Source organism: Papio anubis, chromosome 4 (assembly GCF_008728515.1).
Source record: "Papio anubis isolate 15944 chromosome 4, Panubis1.0, whole genome shotgun sequence".
Classification (NCBI taxonomy): Eukaryota; Metazoa; Chordata; class Mammalia; order Primates; family Cercopithecidae; genus Papio; species Papio anubis.
This window is the reverse complement of record NC_044979.1, coordinates 117,281,082-117,299,598: the sequence shown is the minus strand read 5'-3', so window position 1 is coordinate 117,299,598 and position 18,517 is coordinate 117,281,082. Positions and strand designations below refer to the sequence as shown.

The 18,517-nt window shown below is 51.0% G+C and overlaps 1 protein-coding gene and 1 long non-coding RNA gene across 10 annotated transcripts in view; one reads left to right on the top strand and one right to left on the bottom strand.

Moving 5' to 3' along the window:
- TNS3 (tensin 3) overlaps positions 1 to 18,517 on the top strand; it is a 309,033-nt gene that overhangs the window by 33,414 nt on the left and 257,102 nt on the right. Inside the window, exon 1 of one of the 9 annotated variants that reach the window (XM_031665392.1) lies at positions 8,866 to 11,889. The exons of 7 other annotated variants lie outside the window; for them this stretch is intronic. In XM_031665392.1, the coding sequence (XP_031521252.1) occupies positions 11,818 to 11,889 (72 nt within the window). In that variant the 5' untranslated portion in view covers positions 8,866 to 11,817. Of the gene's footprint in view, positions 1 to 8,865; positions 11,890 to 14,422; positions 14,447 to 18,517 lie in introns of those variants that run through there. One more of the 9 variants, XM_031665391.1, reaches the window with a different exon arrangement.
- Positions 13,161 to 14,200, bottom strand: LOC108584994. The gene is made up of 2 exons (XR_001900741.3): positions 13,625 to 14,200; positions 13,161 to 13,420 (listed from the first exon to the last, which is right to left on the bottom strand). It is a non-coding gene; the product is annotated as an uncharacterized LOC108584994 (long non-coding RNA).

The following is an 18,517-nucleotide window of genomic DNA, read 5'->3' as shown; positions in this document are numbered from 1 at the left end:
GTCATTGCCTTAGAACACACTCCCTGAAGCAGAATTGACCATTGTGATAAGTGTTTTAAATAAGAACATAGAGATTTTGTTTGCATGTGCCTTGCCCACTGAGACCCTGCAAATGCGTCTTTGTGCTTCTCTCTCCTGGTCCTTGCTGTCTTGCTGTGGGACAACTAGGGACAGCATCTTCCTTACATGAGGTTGGTAAGGTGAAGGTCAGAGGGACAGCAAGCCAAGGTTACCGCCTTCCAGGACAGATCCTATGATCTGGCTGCTCACCCATTTGTTCTAAGCGTTTATCTTTTGCAGAGGGCTATGCAGTTCACCAAGCCCTCTCCATACATCAAGGCTTACTGTGGACATTGCTGGCCATGGAACCATGGGGCCGTATTTCTATTACCATTTCCCTTCTTCCTTCCTTCATTAATTCAGCAAACAGGCATGGGCCCCTTCTCACATCTAGGCCTTGGATAGGTGAAGGGAAGGGTGAGGGTGCAGGGCTTCTCTGTGATGTAAGAACTTTTGTGGGGCCCTGAGGCCAGGGGCCAGAAGACCTTGCCTGATCCTCCCTGAGAAGGCCTTGCAGGGGAGACCTCAGTGTTGCATTTGGGGACCGGTGCTCAGCTGAGTGGGGATGGGTGGGAGGGATGGAAGAGGGGAGGGGAGACCAAGGCATGGGGCTGGCACCCCTGCCAAGAACCAAATGAAGTAACTAGGTTGTGGGGATGGAGGTGAGAGGGCAGGGACGTGGGTAGGATTGATACTGTAGTGTTCTGGTCAGAGCATGAAAAACCTGGAATGGGCCAGTAGGTGGTCTGTGTGCCAGGGCCCATCAGGAGTATCATTCATCATTCAGCAAATCCTTAGCTGTGTTCTAGGCAGGGGATCTCTGTGAACCGGATGGACAGATGGAGTAGAGTTCATGCCCTCTTAGAGGTGAGTTTTTCATACCTGATGACTATAAGACCGAGGTGGATGAACTTTTCCCTAGGGCCTCATGCAGGAGAGGCATAAACTGGGCAGGGATCTGGGGGAAGTGAGTCCCGTGTGCAAGGAACAGCAGGTGCAAATGTCCTGAGGCAGCACCTGGCCGAGGAGGTTGGAGAGCAGGCCAGAGATAGGCAGGGGCTAGATCATGTTGGTCTGTGGGTTCATGAAAAGAACTTTTTTTTTTTTTTTTTGAGATGGAGTTCAGCTCTGTTGCCAGGCTGGAGTGCAGTGGTGCGAGCTCAGCTCTCTGCAACCTCCGCCTCCTGGGTTCAAGTGATTCTCTTGCCTCAGCCTCCTGAGTAGCTGGGATTATAGGCACCCACCACCACACCCGGCTAAGTTTTTTCTTTATTTTTTTTTTTTTTTTGGTATTTTCAGTAGAGACAGGGTTTCACCATGTTGGCCAGGATGGTCTCAATCTCCTGATCTCGTGACCCGCCCACCTTGGCCTCCCAAGGTGCTGGGATTACAGGTGTGAACCACCGTGCCTGGCCAAAAGAACTTTTATTTATTTATTTTTTAAGGGTGTAGATTCTAAAAGCTGGAGAGGGTTTTGTGCTACATTGTCATGTCCTGATTCCTGTCTCAAGAAGCTCAATTTGATTGGCCTGTGGATGCAGAGAGATGGTCAGTGCAGTGGTGAGTGGACCAGGATGGTAGGAGTGGAGACTGGGGAACTGGGCCTTTTTGGGGCTTTATTTTGCAGGGCTTGCTGACAGATTGGCTGTGTGCTGTAAGAGAAAGAGAAGGGGCCCCAAGGTTGACACTAGACGGTGTAGGGAAGTGGGTGCTATTTATGCAGACAGGGCAGCAGGGAGGACATGTTGGGGAGAAAACTGGGAGTTCTCATTTGGAGGGTTGAAGTGAGTGGTGCTTCAGGGATGGCCCAGTGAAGGTGGGAGCAGGTGGTGCTCAGGACTCAGCAGGTCAGGGGAGAAGCAGCTTGGAGCAGGTCAGGACCATCAGCAGGCAGATAGGTGGTGGGAAGGGTGACAGCCGGTGTGGGGGTGCATGCACAAAGAGGACTTTCAGGTTGGAGCCCAGGCACCCTGAAACTTAGAAGTACCCAAGGGGATAAGACCCTCCAAAGGAGACAAAGGCAGGACCAGTGAGGTAGGGCATGAGATCACAGTGACCAGGGAAGAAAATGTGTCAGGAGATGGTGTGTTCAAATGCAGCTGGGATTGGAATAAAGTGAGGGGCAAGTGTCCTTTACTGCGTCTGAAAGGCTGTGGCTAGGTGGTGACTTATGGAAAGTTCCAGTGAGATGGGTTGAACATGGATTCTGGAGCCCATGAGCCTTGGGGTAAGGGGCGGTGACTATAGTCAGCCCTTTGAGGAAGGTTTCCTATAAAGGGAACAGCAGAGAAATAGGCCAGGTATGGGAAGGCTGGATGGGAATCCAAGGAGGGTTGTGTTTTCAAAGATGGGATGTGTTACAGCAGGCTGTATGCCATGGAAAGTTGGCGCAGGCAAGAAAAACGTGAAGATTAGGAGCTGGGGGGGCAGGGTGGTTGGTGACTCATCCTTATAATCCCAGCACTTTGGGAGGCCAAAGTGGGTAGATCACCTGAGGTCAGGAGTTTGAGACCAGCCTGACCAACATGGTGAAACTTCATCTCTACTAAAAATACAGAATTAGCCAGGTGTGGTGGTGCATGCCTGTAGTCCCAGCTACTTGAGAGACCGAGACAGGAGAATCGCCTGAACCTGGGAGGCAGAGGTTGCAGTGAGCTGAGATTGTGCCACTGCACTCCAGCCTGGGCGACAGTGAGACTCCGTCAGAAGTTGGAGGATGAGAGCCAGGGTGGCTGGGGACAATTCTGGAGCCCACTGTGCATGTGCATCTGGGGTTAGCACCTGGCAGCGCCCGCATGAGCTGGTGAGCCGCAGTTTTCTCCATGTTCTTCTGGGCTGAGGTTCGTTGGGAGGCTTTGGTTTCTGTATGTGTTGCTGCACAGAGTAGCTACGCACTGATGAGTTAGGACTGTGGAGGGGTGGATGGCGGCGTAGACTTGGGGCCATGCTGAGGGCTCCTGGAAGGCGGGGACCTTGGCTTGCTGTCCCTCTGACCTTCACCTTCCCGACCTCATGCAGGGAAGATGCACAATATGGACCTGGCCAGCTGATGGAACTGTAGGGTTGTCCCCAGTACCTTGTGCTGGTGACTAGCGGTGGACACCTAGAGGGCTGGGAGGAACAGCTCCTAGAACCCCATTGATAACAAGTGTCTTCGTGTCCAGTGTGTGCCGCTGCCCCCTGCAATTTCAGCAATTTCGACAGAAGCATGCCTGCAAATCTAATGTCCCCAGCGCTCCACTGAGGGCTGATTACTCCTGGAGGTCCCCACCCACGCTTGCCCTCCACTCCCCGACACAGGCCCCTTATCTCTCTTAATTCTTAGTCCAGTTGAAGTCAACACACGTCCAGGAATTGAGGAATCACCCTCAATTCTTTGCTTTGCCCTCCGCCCCACTCCCACCCTTTGCTCCTGAGCCTCTGCCTACCTGTTTTGGGCAAGGCCCAGTCTACACTGGAGCCCAACACACACTGCCTGCCTCCCTCTTCACCCTGGAGGGTCCACCGCCTCCTTGGCTTTATCTTCTCTCTGCTGCCTCCTAGGCTATAAGCTTGGGAATGAATGAATGGACAAATGAACCCTGCCAGTATAATTGTAAACCATCTAATCAGAAATTCAAAGGGCAGCAGATAGGAGGCCACAGCCCAGGGTGCTCCAAAGGCCCAGCCCAGGGCGTGACTGAGGGGTGTGGTTGTCAAGAGAGTAACCTTAAAACCTGGCGTCTGTCTTTGTCGATTTAGTCATTCCATCCGCAGAGCCTGTTGAGCACAGCCGTGTCTTACCAGGCCAGTGCTGAGCGCACACAGTGGGAGACCCACGGTCTTGGCACACGCGTAGTTTATAGTATGAGTGGGGTATACTGCAAACCTGTGTCTGTTCCCTGCTAGCCTGGGTGGACCGTGATGGCTATCATTGCAGACACAGGATGAGAAGCTCCAGTGGTGAGGTGGGACTTGAACTGCCTTTTTCTTTGCTTGAATAACATTAAAAAAATTTTTTTTAAATAAGGAGGATAAGAGGATTGTGAGTACTATGCTATAAGTATACTTTAGTGATACTTAAAAAAATTATAAGAACAATACATTGAATCTTTTAGGAAGCTGAAAACGGATGTGTAGAAATTGCCCACAGGCTCCTAGCCTCACCACCTCAACATCCTGGGCTGCCTGGGGAGGGGTTTTCCTCAGGCTCTTATGCCGTGGATGTGCACAGGGCTGGGATGCAGGAAGACCGTAAGGAAGGAGCTCTCCTCCAGTGACGGCAGGTCCTGGGCGCTCAGTCCAGCTCCGGAACAGCAGTGCTGCTGTGTGGTGACTGCATGCGAGGCCAGGGGGTACCCGACGTGGATGCCACGTGAGACAGGTGGCTCAGGTAAGATGCTTAAGGTCTGAGCCTCAGCCCCTGGGCAGTGAAATGAGATCAAGGCTCAGGAGGCTGGGTCCTGGCCAGACACATGGCTGACAAATAGGGCCTCTGTTGTTCATTTCTGCTCTTGAGTGTGGATGGCAATTTTGGTTTTTTCTTTTTTTCTGGATTGGAGCATTGCGGTGTTATCTACTGGAAGCGTGCTTTTCATGTACTGGAAACTTCTTGGGGGTTAAATTTGGGTAAAGTAGGGATTACTTCAAGGCAAGAGCATCACACCCAGTTGGGGACCTGGGAGTACCCTGTGTGTGGAAGGGCAGGGCCACCTTCTACTGAACTTTAAATCAGAGGCATTTAATTATTAGCTCCCTTGGAGCGCTGATGGTGGTGAGACCAGGGCCAGCCTGGAGTTTTTACGAGGGCACATCTTCCACCTGTATGGGAAGATGGAGTGTTGAGGTTAACTCTGTACTAGTGGGGGATGGCCCTCAAGACCCTGCCTTCTGCTGAGCTTCTCCAGAGCAGGCCCTGACTCTCCAGCCCTGCTTGCCTCACTCCACCCAGGGCATAAAAATACCGACTCGTAGTCGCAATAATAACATAAACAACTCTTGCTTTTAAAAAAAACTTCAGTAGTAAGTAGCTAAAATTTGTTAATATTAATAAAAACAGCTCAACTTCTTCAGAAACCATGTATCAGTTTTACACTGTCTGGGAAGAATCTCCCTCCTTACCCTCAAAGCATTAAGGGCTGCAGGAACTCCTCATAGCAGAGGGAAGAGAAGGGATGATTGTGGGTGTGGTACCAGAGCCCCCTCTGTGCACTGTCTGGCATAATCCTCATAAGAAGCTTTTGAAGTCGGTTGCAATTTGACCATCCGCTTTAGCACACGAAGAAACTGTGGCCCAGAATAATTAATAATAAAACCTCAGGCAGTGAGTAGAGGAGTGGGCTGAGGGTCAGCTGCAGCTCTCTGGCCCACCTCGGTCCAGACCTCTTGGGGGAGGCTCCAGGCTACAGGACAGCAGGGCACCTGCCTCTGTCCCCAAATCCCATGACTTTGTGCTCCTTAACCCAACTATAGATCAGAACCCCCGGGGAGATGGTGAAGAAATATCACTGCCTAGGGTTCCCCCAAGACTGTGGTGTACTCTGACTGTGATGTAAGTAGTAGGGGTGGAGTTCGTGTGATGTCAGTATGTTTTTAACCAGCTCCCGCAGGGGATTTGAGGAGCAGTGTTGGCTGAGAACTGTCCAGGCTGCTCCCGGGTGGGATCCCCTAGGGCTTCATTACCCACAGTTCCAGATGTGGTCCAGTAGTCATTTTCTGATCGAAGTCAGGGAATGTTGGGGCATTTTCGGTCAGGAAGAAACTGGGGAGGTGTGACAGGACAGGGCTCAGTTAGAGAGGTTTCCGAAAGGACACTGGTAACTGAGATGGCTATCTGTGGGTGACCCGCCTCCCACTGCCCCAGCCTCTGTGTGGCAGCCCCCCAAGAGAGGGGAGAACCAGGTTGGGTCCTCTTACCCTCAGCACCCTGTTTAAGGGTCTGGCGCAGGTTTTGAAGCTGAGCAGGTTGTTAAACTTCCTAGAGCCTTGGGCGCCTTGTCCACATCAAACAGAGTAACAGAGATTTCTGTGGGAGGGGAGTGTAGAAAGCCCTCCCGTTTCGTGGCCAGTGGCATGGGCCACCATCTAGTTCTTCCTCAGTGTTCTAGAAGAGGCCAGGCTGGCCAATATGGTGAAACCCTGTTTCTACTAAAAATACAAAAATTAGCTGGGCATGGTGGCGCACGCCTGTAGTCCCAGCTACTCAGGAGGCTGAGGCAGGAGAATCACTTGAACCTGGGAGGCGGAGGTTGCAGTGAGCCGAGATCGCACCACACTGCACTCCAGGTGACAGAGCGAGACTCCATCTCAAAAAAAAAAAAAGAAAGAAAGAAAATGCCCTCTTATGCATCTCAATGTATGATCATGGAAGAGTTTAAAAGGCCAGGCACAACACCACCAACTGTGTCCTTTTTCTCCACGCCCCACCCCCGCAGGAGGAAGTGATCATACCTGTTTCTGTTTTTAGTGTTTGAGGTGCTCAAAGTGGCAGAGTACGTCCTGACACTATGGATCTCCAGGCTTTTTGTACAAACTAACTCTGCAGGGTTTCTCCACTTGGAGTCAACTTGATGGTGAAGAAATGCTTGGCTTGGCAAGGAGTGGAAAAGTAAATCGTGATGTCCTCAGCACAGGGCACCTCTTAACTAGACAGTTTCCCGTGTTCTCATTTTCGGTTAGAATAGGTGGGGCAGCTCATTTGACAGGAGGAAACTGACTTGTCGGAAGTGCGGGGATGCTCTGCTCTCCCGTGCTTGGGTTCTGGGACACCCACTGGTAGCAGTAGGTCTGTAAGCTGGACCTGGGGACTTGGGCTTGTGGTTCTTTAGCTCTGCGACCTCAGGCAGTTCTGGAAGCTATCACAGTTGGAGGCTGGAAGTCCAAGATCAAGGCTCTGGCAGATTGTCTGGTGAGGGCTGGCTCCTGGTTCATCAAAGGCACCTTCCGTCTGTGTCCTCCCATGGCAGAATGGGCGAAGGGTCTTGTGGGGTCCCTTTTTTAAAGGCCTTACCCCCATTCATGCAGAGTCTCCCCTCATGACCTAAGCACCTCCCAAAGGCCTCACCTCCTAATATCATCACCTCGTGGGTGAGGATTTCAACATATGTATTTTGGAGGCACACAGACAGCCCATAGCTGTGGGGGTTCATTTTACCATGAGAAAGGTGTGCTCCGTGCTTGTGAGGGGTGGAGACAGGTGGGCCCTTATTTATCTCTCAGGCCGGGCACCCCCATCCTCCCTCCATCCATGGATAGGTGAAGGAAGGAAGATGCTCCTGTTGACACGAGCCCCTGATTCTTCCTGCTCCTCTGAAGGGAGGGAAAGGGACGAGATCCTACCAGGGACTTGGCTGGAGGGGGCTTGGGAGAACCACCTTAATTTAACACTTTTTTTTAATTCTCCTGTGCACATTCTGTAATGAAACAGCTACTGTTTTGAGCAGGGAAGAGGGAAGAAGCACCCACTGGAGGGTGAATTTTGTAGGGAAAGCATTTTTTATTTACTTCTCAAAGTCAGGGGGAAGGAACTCCATGACTTCCCACTGTTCCCACTATTCCCCAGAGCAGAGGGAAACGGAGAACAAATGCTGGTTTCTCCAGGGCGGGCAAAAACACCATGCGAAGGATGTCAGAAGTCACCATCTGTTTGTCAGAAGAAGCCCCGAAGTGTGGCAGTTGCAGAATGACACTTCATTGAGAGCCTGAGCCTGCATACCCCAGGGGCCTCCCATGGGTGGGGAGAGGCTGTGTGCCCAGAAACTCTGTAGCCAATGGAGACATTTTGGTTAAACTGGTGGAATAAATGCACTCTCCTCTGTGACCAGTGGACTCTCATTCATCACGTATCTACTGAGTGTGTGATTTTCATGAGAAACAGCATCGTGTAAAGTACAAAGCAATATTGCTTTTAAGTCCTGCTTCCACCCGACTGGATAACTCCGGCTTTGGACCATCCTGAGGGTCAGGCACTTCACAAATGGCATCTTTGATTATTAACACCACTCTGGGAGGTGGACTCCTTGTCCCCTAGGATGTCACTGGGTCAGTAAGAGCCTGGGTGAATGCCCCCTTACCGCAGGGACTGGAAGCCAGCTCCCCAGCTCTCCAGACTTTCAGGTGCCCCATGCATATATCCTGAGCCCCGGGACCTCATGTACCAGAAAGTCCTCTGCCGGTCTTCCCCCTCCAGCATGGCCCTGGGGAACAGGTAGGAAGATGTTTGCTGGAAAGGTGAGATGCACGTGTGTCTGAACACTTCCCGAGTGTCCCAGAGGGTGAGTGCCCTGGGAGGCACACTGTCCCTTCTGGATGTGGGATGGAGCACAAGCTAGCTGCACAGGGAAAGAGACAGAAGGGAGGTCTTGAGAGGGAGGATTTTCCCAAAGTCTGTGCTTGGGCAGGGCCCAGGTATAAGACTGGCCTCTGGAGACAGTGCCTGAGCCTCTTGCTCCCCGGTGACCAGCATTCCTGACTTTGAACAAGGAGGGAGGGCCAGGCTCAATTTCTGCAGATGAGAGCTGGCAACAACTTGCTGATGTCAGAAATTCCTTAAACTGAAGGCAGTCTTTTTCAATATCAGAGGCAAAGTGCTTTTTTTTTTTTTTTTGAGACACCGTCTTGCACTGTTCCCCAGGGTTGGAGTGCAATGGTACGATCTCGGCTCACTGCAACCTCTGCCTCCTGGGTTCATGTGATTCTCCTGCCTCAGCCTCTCGAGTAGCTGAGATTACAGGCGCCCACCACCACATCTGGTTAATTTTTTTGTATCTTTAGTAGAGACGGGGTTTCACTATGTTGGCCAGACTCGTCTCGAACTCCTGACCTCGTGATCTGCCCGCCCCAGCCTCCCAAAGTGTTGGGATTATAGGCATGAGCCACCGCGCTTGGCCGCAAAGTACTTTTAGATGTGCTTTAGGTGGCACATAGGAACTCCCTCACACTCAAACACCCTCAAGCCATGGAGCAGTGGGACTGGCCACGTCAGATTTCGTGTCGACGGGCATGTAGTGGGTAGAGGAAAGCTGGGAGTCATCTGCTCAGAGTGTCTGGGGGCCCCAACTGCAGACTAGGAATGGAGAATCAGGGCTGGATCCTGCCAGGGCAGGGGCTCTGTGAGCACACGTCAGAGGGACTAAGGATTTGGACTCTCCACCCCTCCCTTGGGTTGTCTGGCCAAGGTGTGCTGAGGATTTGGTTTAGATGATGCCTCTCTGCAGAAACGCCCAGTGGTAATGCGTGTTCTCATCTCTGAATCACAGGCTTGTCCCATCCAAGGTCATGGTCATCTTGACTCCTTGATTAGGTGGAGATTGAAGCCTTCTCTGTTGTTGACTTACTCTTTTCCCTTTTATAGAGACATTTTGGTTAAACTGGTGGAATAAATGCACTCTCCTCTGTGACCAGTGGACTCTCATTCATCACGTATCTACTGAGTGTGTGATTTTCATGAGAAACAGCATCGTGTAAAGTACAAAGCAATATTGCTTTTAAGTCCTGCTTCCACCCGACTGGATAAAGGAAAGTATTTAGAGACTATGTGTTCTCTCTAAAGGTCAACCAGTGACAGCCTGTTAGATCCTGTCTCTCCACCACACAAAACTCCCGAGTCTCCCATCTCACGACGTGTAAGCTGAGACCTTTACCCTTCCTAATAACTGGCTCCCAGGCCTCCCATTGCCTCTCTGAGACTGTCTCCTGCTATTCTCCTTCTCCTCCTCCACCAAGTGGGGAGGTACTTTGAGACCACATAGGCTTTCAGCATGTGCGGTCATTTACTTCTATCAGTAGGGACTCAAAGACTCTTGGATTCGTATTGTATTCAAGGGGTCGTAATCCAATATTATCACTAATTTGATGTCCAAGTCATTTATAGTTTGCCTGGTGGGTGGGAGCCTCTACGGGCTAGCCCCTGTGTCTTTTTGTTACATACCCATTGTTCTGTGAGTGCTCTCTTACTTTCTGGCCAAAGAGAAGAGATTTCAGGCTCATTGGGGGTGACTCCAATGACATCTTTGATTATTAACACCACTCTGGGAGGTGGACTCCTTGTCCCCTAGGATGTCGCTGGGTCAGTAAGAGCCTGGGTGAAAGCCCCCTCACCGCAGGGACTGGAAGCCAGCTCCCCCCGCTCCAAGGACAGAGCTGGGAGTATCTCTGTGTGTGTGTGTGTGTGCACTGGTGCGTATATACACATTCACATCTACTTTGATTTCTAGATGTATCTACATCTCTAGATTGGAAACTGTGAGTCACACCAATATCTGATTCCTGTCTTCCAACACAGGGCTTACTATAATGCTCCCCTTTCTAGACCAGCAAGCTCCTCCCCAATGGAAAGGAAGGTGGCTCCCATTTTTCTTCTCACAGATCCTTATGCTCAATCTTCCTGTGCATAACCAATCTTCTGTCACCTCTCCACTGCTGTGGCCGTCCTCTCCCCTGTACATTTATCTGTGTTTCTAGGGCTGTTGCCCGAGGCTGAGGTTCTCTTACCTAGAGTTTCCATGTCCACTCCTGCTTTCTCCTGAGTGTCCTCCCAGGGCTGCCAGGGAGTCCTCCAGGATGAACATGCACCTGTGATGCTTTTTCCTTTTTGCCAGTTAGAGCCCCCTGTGACCTTGGAGTCCAGCCCAGCTCAGTACCAGGGCCTCCTCCCTTGTCACTGCTTTGTGCAATTCTGCTCACCACCCTGTCTTGCTTCTTGAGCCCTGTCTACCCTCAGCGTCCCAACACAGCTGTGCATTAGCCACCCAGCCTTTGGCCAGTTCACCAACAACACGGTGCCTTACCACCTTTGACTCTCCTCACCTCTTTTCCTGTCTGGAAAGTGCCTGCTTCTGCTTCAAGTCACAGCCCACTCGCCGAGTTCTTTCTATGATCTGGGGACTCCGTGCCCCCTCTTAATGCTGTGTGTAGATCATCCCTCTGGGAGGGGCGGGGTGAGCCAGCCGCTGTATTTCCTCTGACACCAAGCACACACGCTGCTCACATATCTGTGGGTGAATGCATGATCGTGTGTGGGAATGGACGCATAGGAGCAGCCTCCAGTTTCCAATGACAAAACAGAGGCATGAGTGGCCCCTCAGCTCTCTCCCAGGGAACCTTGTACTTGGTGTTAAAGTCTGACTCATGGAAGGGCTCATGTCCCCAGTTCCAGCTGGGTTTCCAATCCAGGTTGAGATGTAGCCTCTCTTCCTGATGCCTGGTTTGCTGATGTCTGCCTTAGCTGTCTGGAATCCAGCCTCCCAGGGAAGAACCTCGTTTTGTTCCTGGGAACCAGGTGCAGTCAGAAGCTAGGGTGAGACAACCCGGCCAGTAAAAAGCACAGAGGACTGTGGCAAAGCATGAAGAAAATCGGAAGCTGGGTAGCAGCATAGAGCTCACTATGGCCTTAAGATGGAGTGAGGCCAGTCTGCCACCCAAGTTTTGAGGTGAGGGTCTGTGCCTGGAGGAGTTGGCCCCCACCTGCCCTGGCTTCTGAGTCCCTTTGTATCCCCAGACCCTCAGCTACAGCTTACTTCTGGGAGGACTCAGAAGGGTGTGGTCTGAGACAGGCAGTGAACACCAGTGTTGATGCGGTAGAAATACAGCAAAGCAGAATGTTTTCATTCCTGCACCAGTGTTTATTGCTCCTGCTTGGTGCTGTGTGTGGAAAATCCCAGACAAGGTTAGGACTTCCTATTGGAGGCACAAGACTTATGACCACACTAGAGGGTCAGGGCCCCAACCATCCTTGGGTGGCTCAGCCATGGAGGATGATTAACCAGTCTGGGAGGTCAGATGGGAGGCGGATCTTCAACTGAGCCCAGGACAGCGGTTTTCAGCCAGCAAGGAGAATGGGAGAAGCCCCAGGTGAGCCCAAGGGCGCAAAGCAGAAGGACCCTGGAGTGTAAGAGCCTAGATTGCAAGCCTGGCAGGAGGAGGTCAGAGGGGGGCAGGGAGAGGGGCTGGAGACGTGGCCTGCTGGAGAATTTGGATTGGCCTTAGGATTGAGCAGTTTCTTGCCAGTGAAAAATCAGTTTGTTGTCCTCACTCGGGAGGTTTATCACATGCATGTTATTTGTTACTAGTAATGAAGTATGGGAGTTTTCTGAATGGCTACCCTTTTAAATAAGTAAGAGCAGATTCAGGGTATCCCTGTAATAAAAAGCCACCTTCACCTATTTGCCTTCCACTCTGGCTTGCATGGGCAGTGGGCTGGCCTGTGCTCCTGACCATTGTTCCTGGGTGGACCCCAGAGAGTGTGAATCCTGGTACTCAGGTTGGAGGAGTTTTATCCTGCTGGGAGCTATCTGTTCATTGCTGAATTCAGATTTCTTCGGCCGGTTCCCGTGGGCACCGTGGTAAGGGCGGTGGTAGATCCAGCTGACCTCTGGGCATGTTTGTCTTGGGTAAACCACGACAGCAGCATGTCCTGTTCTTAGCTGTTTGTAGACACTTCTGTGTACCTGGTATTGTGTCAGATGTGAAGGAATCTGGAATGAATATGATACAGATGTGTTCTCAGGGAAAGACATTTGAAAAAACTACAGTTTGGATACGCTATAGGAAAAAAATGATGAATGAATACAGGAAAATGAAGGAAGGAATGAATATAGAAAAAGGTGAGTAATGATGTCATTTGAAGGACAGGGGGAAATGAGAATGCCTGCTTGTCTGCCAGGTGATGATTTAGTGAGGAATTGGAACCCAGAATGGTGTGTTCTAGGAGGAGGTTTTTTCCTTTGTAGTTGAAAGTTGAAGAGCAGCTTTGCTCTTCTACTGCACAAACGGAAAGATGGATATTTAGTGCCAGAACTTGAGAGGTTAACGTCGGCCAGTTGAATTGATGGCTGGAATTTGCACATATGTCAGCCATAAAGGCCACGACTTAGCCCACCCATACTGCTCCCCACATCCAAGGCATGTGGAGTTGCACGTGGAGTTGCACGTGGAGTTGTAGATCCGAAGTTGGAGTGTTGGAGCCACAAAGGCTGAGCTCTGGGACACTACCCCTAGGCTGGGCCTGGAGTGAAGGCCGGTAGTAGGAGTACAGGGTTAGCTGGCCTGAGGCTAGAAGGCCCCCTATCCTACTCTGAGGCAGGGATCTCTTCCCCTGCCCCCCACAGACCACAGGCAGTGGCTTCATCTTGAACATGATCTTTTATTTTCAGTCTTGCCACAAAGCTTCTTGTAGACAGCCAAGATCCACTGCCCCGGGAAGGCTGGTGAAGTCCGACAGGCGTTGAAAGGAGGGATCTGCCTGTGGATCTTGCCCACCTCTCCTCCTGGCGTTTCTAAGTGACCCTTCCTTCAGGATCCTGGCTTGTCCATCTTCTTCCATCACCCTGTCATCTTCACCTCCTGAACCTCGGGTTTCTAATTTCCTTCTAAAATCGCAGACCTATAAAGGAAGACAGGACTCGAGATCTGCTGTGAATTTTCCTGATTTGCCAGGAGCAGGACGGCGGGGGTGGGGGGGGGGGGGGGGGGTGGAGGGGAGGGAGGGGCTGTGAGATAGGGAGGGGGGCAGGGAGGTGCAGCCCAGCCCCCAGGTGTGCAAGGCCCCGGGCGGTCCTGTGCTTTGAGCTTTGCTTGAAATCCTCACCTGGTTAGGCGTGTCCTTTGCAAGGCCAGGCTCCTAGTATTTCCTAGTTGAAAAGGCAAATTAGAAAAAAAGCCTTTCTGCCTCGGTGTTTCCCTGTTTTCCACTCCAAATGCCCTGTTTGCCAGTGTAGATTACCAGGGTAGTGCAGATTACTGCTCATTACAGATGCAGAGTTGACTGGATAATAGTTAAGATTTAGAAATTCCGAAAGTCGAAGAGCGTGCCCGGTTTTGATTCTTTTAAGCCCCTCGCCAGCGTTCTCGGAGAGGTTTGAAATCCTAGTAAAGCTGAACCCTGCACCAAGCTCCGCGCGTCCGTAATTCCAGTCAGATGGCGGCTGCAATACCCTGCTCCCTCCGCCTGGAAGGCGTTTCTTCACCCACTTTTCCAGTGTTTGGCGGCTCAGCCTGTGCCTCCGCGCTAGCTCGGAGCTGCGGTTGGGGCGGGCGGGGGAGGGAGGGCTAATTCGTGTCAGATGTAGGGACGCCGTGCGGGACCGTGCTCTCGAGCCTGCCTTTTGTTCCCGGCGTCTGACTTCTGACGGGCAGGAGTGGCCGTGGAGGCGGCGGCGCGCGGCTGGGACCTGGGCCGGCGGCCACGGAGAGCCCTTCGCTCCTCCCGTGTTGGCCATTTGCTGGGACTTGTGTCCGCAGGGAACTCGGGAGGCATCCTCTGCCCCGACCGCCACTGGGGAGGGGTCCTCGCCTGGCCGGGCCGGGCTCCCCGCGGGCGGCAGGGGCGGCCATGCGGCTGCGCGCCTTGACCCCCGGGCCACCGGGAGGGTTCGCGCGCGGAACTCGGGCGCGCCGGCGCCGGCGTCAGGTGAGTGCGGCCCGGAGCTGGGGTGCGGGGCCGGGGGCGCGAGGCGCGGGCGCCTTCAGGGCTGCACGCACGTGGGCTGCGCCGGGTGTGCGCTGGTGCCCGTGGACGCTGTGCCGGTGTGTACCCGCCTGTGCTCATGTGTATGCGTGTGCCCTTGTCAGTGCGCGTATGTCGGTGTGTGTTTGTGCACCCCCGTCTGCACGTCCACGCGTGCGTGCTTGTGAGCGCGCGTCTGTGTGTACAGGCATGTGTACGCTGGTCCGTGCCAGAGTCCTGGTGGTTGCGTGTGTACCCTTGTGTGTGTGCGCGCAGGACAAGGAGCGAGAGGGCCAGTGGAGCTTTGCCTAGTGGGAGCGGCTTCTGGTAAGCGTGGAAGAGGGTCCAGGCTTAGCTCTTTCCAACCCAACAGCCTCTTGAAAAGGCTTCTTGGTTTCCTTTCCCTGCAATGGAATTGGGATTCTGGCCATTACACAGACCTGCTGTCCCTCGCGTGTTTCTTGCAAAGGTAAAGGGCATTTTAGCTCTTCAATAATGTGGGGGATGCGCTGGGATGTAGGAATCCTTACAGGTTCCCTGGGGACCGCATGGATTCCAGCGGCGCTCTGCGGTCCACAGGACGGCCCTTCACGGTGTTTGAATTAAACAGAGCCGTCCTGGTTGGCTCCCGCTAGGTTCAGCGCCCTTTCCCTAAGTCTAACAATCAGGAATTTATTGCATTTGTTTTTCTGAAACTTTTGTAAGGCTCTGTGGAGTGAAAAACTTAAAATTTCAGCTAGTTACTTGAGGTGTACTGCGTTCCCTCTTAAAGTTTAGTGGTCAAACGCTGCTGCCTGGAAGTGTGGGAACAATATGTGCTGGATGTGGAGGGTGTCCCTCTTGCCCCAGATACTGGCTCCCTGTGGGCTGGGAAATATCCCCGAGGCCCGGAAGTGTTCCTGGCTGTTTAATGTCAGAGTAAAGTTGGGCTGGGAATGTGTTTTTCATCAGTGCCTGCCTCTCTAGAATGCCTCTGAAGGTTTCCCAGGTGCCTGAATGCCCACCTAAATCCTTTTACTACGGTGGAGCTGAATATTTCCTGAAAGGAAAACATAGCAGGGATTGTGCTGATGCAGCTTTGCACTTTTGCGTGTGTAACCATTTTGCCAGGCGACCTTTAGCCGGGAGAACCTATCCGAGAGGTCCCTGCGGTTTTGCATTTCGGCAGAGTGGAGCATTCATGTGGAGCACCTCCCTGTTCAATTTTGCAGAGATTTTTCTTTCTGAAAAGAGACCTCACAATCAAGACCAGCACTAATTACTGTGTCCCCCTCAGGGAGTCCTTGTGGAACCAGCAGCCTGCTTTCTACCCTTCCAACATTTTGTTCCTAACAATTAAGTGCAATTTAGATTCCTGAACTGAGCCTGCTAAATACTTCAGCATTGCTGCCTCCTCTCCCCCTTTGGGAGAAATGAAAGCACAGTATCAGGTGAAAACAAGGGCAGTCTAATCCCGTCTGGTCTCATTTCACAATAGAGATGTTATGTACAGATGAAGCGTGAGCAGATGTTATTACACTATCTTAAATGAACTCCTCAGGGATCCAGCAATTCAAATGGCTGAGCCCTCGCAGCAGCGCTTCTGCTGTTTCCCTCTTTAAGTTTTCTAGCTGTGGACCAGTGGGCAAGAAAGCTGCAGAAAACAGTGCCTCTTTCTCCCTGGTTGGAATAAAGGTGTTTGTAAGGAATAAAAGGTCACAGTATCTTTCCTTGGCCCACAGACTGTGGCTAATTCATTTGGTCAACAAATATTAATTGAGGGTCCATGGTCCACTGTCTGCCAGGCGCTGGGCAGGGCCCTAAGAGGACAAAGGGGAAAGAGCCTGGTGTCCTGCATCTAGGAAGTTGCAATCTAGCACAGGAGAGAAGGCGTATACACAAATAACTGCAGTATGAGTGAAAAGTATGTACCAGCTGCTGCATTGCAATAGAGAGATGTGTTTGTTAAGTGTTTGAATGCTACTCTTGTCTGAGCGTGAGACTGGGGCTTGAGGCATATGGGGCCTGAGTCCCATATGCCACATCCTTTGCCTGTGTGGTGCTGCATCTTGGTTTTGCATCTCACCATCGCGGTTTGTAGACTAGTGGTGATTACGGTAATGACACAGAAGCACTTGGCTAGTGTTACCAACTGCATAATTAGCAGCATCATTATCCTTCTTTTGCAGAGCATTGAACACACAACCTCTGTTATCAGAAAGGATGCAATCTCTTTGAAAAAACCAGATACCGACATAGTAACAACTACATAATAACAGTGCCTTAAATGTATGTAGATCCTTATAGAATAGTCTGTTATATACAGTGGTGGTTCTGTCTTGGCCGCAAATTGGAATCACGGGATGGAGTTGGGGCTGGGGGGGTTTGACAGCATTCCAGTGTTCTGATTCAACCTCCAGGTGATCTGATTTAATTGGTCTTGGGTGGAGACTGGGTCAGCTGTTTTAAAAACTGCCCCAGTGATTCCTATGAACTGATAGATGGTATAGCATTTGGTCATTTATAATAGCTGTTAAGAGACAGGAGGGGGAGGATATCTTTTCTATTTAAGAGAGGTTGTGACTTGTCCTGGGCCACGGAGCATGTAGTGTAGGTATCAGAACCTATGTGAAGGTTTCTGCTTGGTTCAGGACACTGTCCTTTCCTTTCCTTTTTTTTTTTTTTTTGAGACAGAGTCTCACTCTGTCAACCCAGGCTGGAATGCAATGGCATAATCTCAGCTCACTGCAGTCCCCGCCTCCCCGGTTCAAGCGATTCTCCTGCCTCAGCCTCCCAAGTAGCTGGGATTACAGGTGCCTGCCACCACGTCTGGCTAATTTTTGTATTTTTAGTAGAGACGGGATTTTGCCGTGTTGGCCAGATTGGTCTTAAACTCCTGAGCTCAGGTGATCCATCCGCCCGCCTCGGCCTCCCAAAGTGCTAGGATTACAGGCATGAGCCACCACACCCGGCCATGAAGTTTTTTATTAGGTGATTGTATTAGTCCATTTTCATGCTGCTAATGAAGACATACCCGAGACTGGGCAATTTATACAGGAAAAAGGGCTTAATGGACTCAGTTCCACGTGCTGGGAAGGCCTCACAATCATTTTGGAAGGTGAAAGGCACATCTCACATGGCAGCAGGCAAAGAGAGAGAGCTTATGCGGAGAAACTCCCCCTTATAAAACCATCAGATCTCATGAGAATTATTCATTATCAGGAGAACAGCACAGGAAAGACCTGCCCCCATGATTCAGTTACCTCCCACTGGGTCCCTCCCACACCACATGGGAATTCAAGATGAGATTTGGGTGGGGACATAGTTAAACCATATCAGTGATTACATGTTTAGGATTGTTAATGTGTTCTTGATGAATCAATCCTTTTATTATTATGAGAGGACTTTCTATATCCTTGGTAATGTTCTTTGATCTGTAGCCTATTTTGTCTAATATAGCCACTCCAACTTCCCTTTGATTAAAGTCAGCAAGGGTACCTCTCTTTTCTAGCCTTGGTCTTAAAAAAAAAATGCCCTGGTGTGGGGGCTCACGCCTGTAATCCCAGCACTTTGGGAGGCTGAGGTAGGCGGATCATGAGGTCAGGAGTTTGAGACCAGCCTCACCAACATGGTGAAACCCTGTCTCTACTAAAAATACAAGAATTAGCCGGGCATGGTGGCAGGCACCTATAATCCCAGCTACTTGGGAGGCTGAGGCAGAGAACTGCTTGAACCTGGGAGGCAGAGGTTGCAGTGAGCCGAGATTGAGCCACTGCACTCCAGCGTGGGCAACAGAGCAAGACTCTGTCTCAAAAAAAAAAAAAAAAAAATATATATATATATATATATATATATATATATAAAAAATCTGACAACTTTTGTTGACTTATAATTGAGATATTTAGACTATTTACATAAATATGATTACTAATATGGTAATGTTTGAATCTGTCATCCTGCTACTTGTTTTCTATTTCTCCTACCTATTATTTGTTCTGCTTTTCTTTTATTTCCTTTTGCCATTTGGATTGAATACTTTTTATTATTTCATTTTAT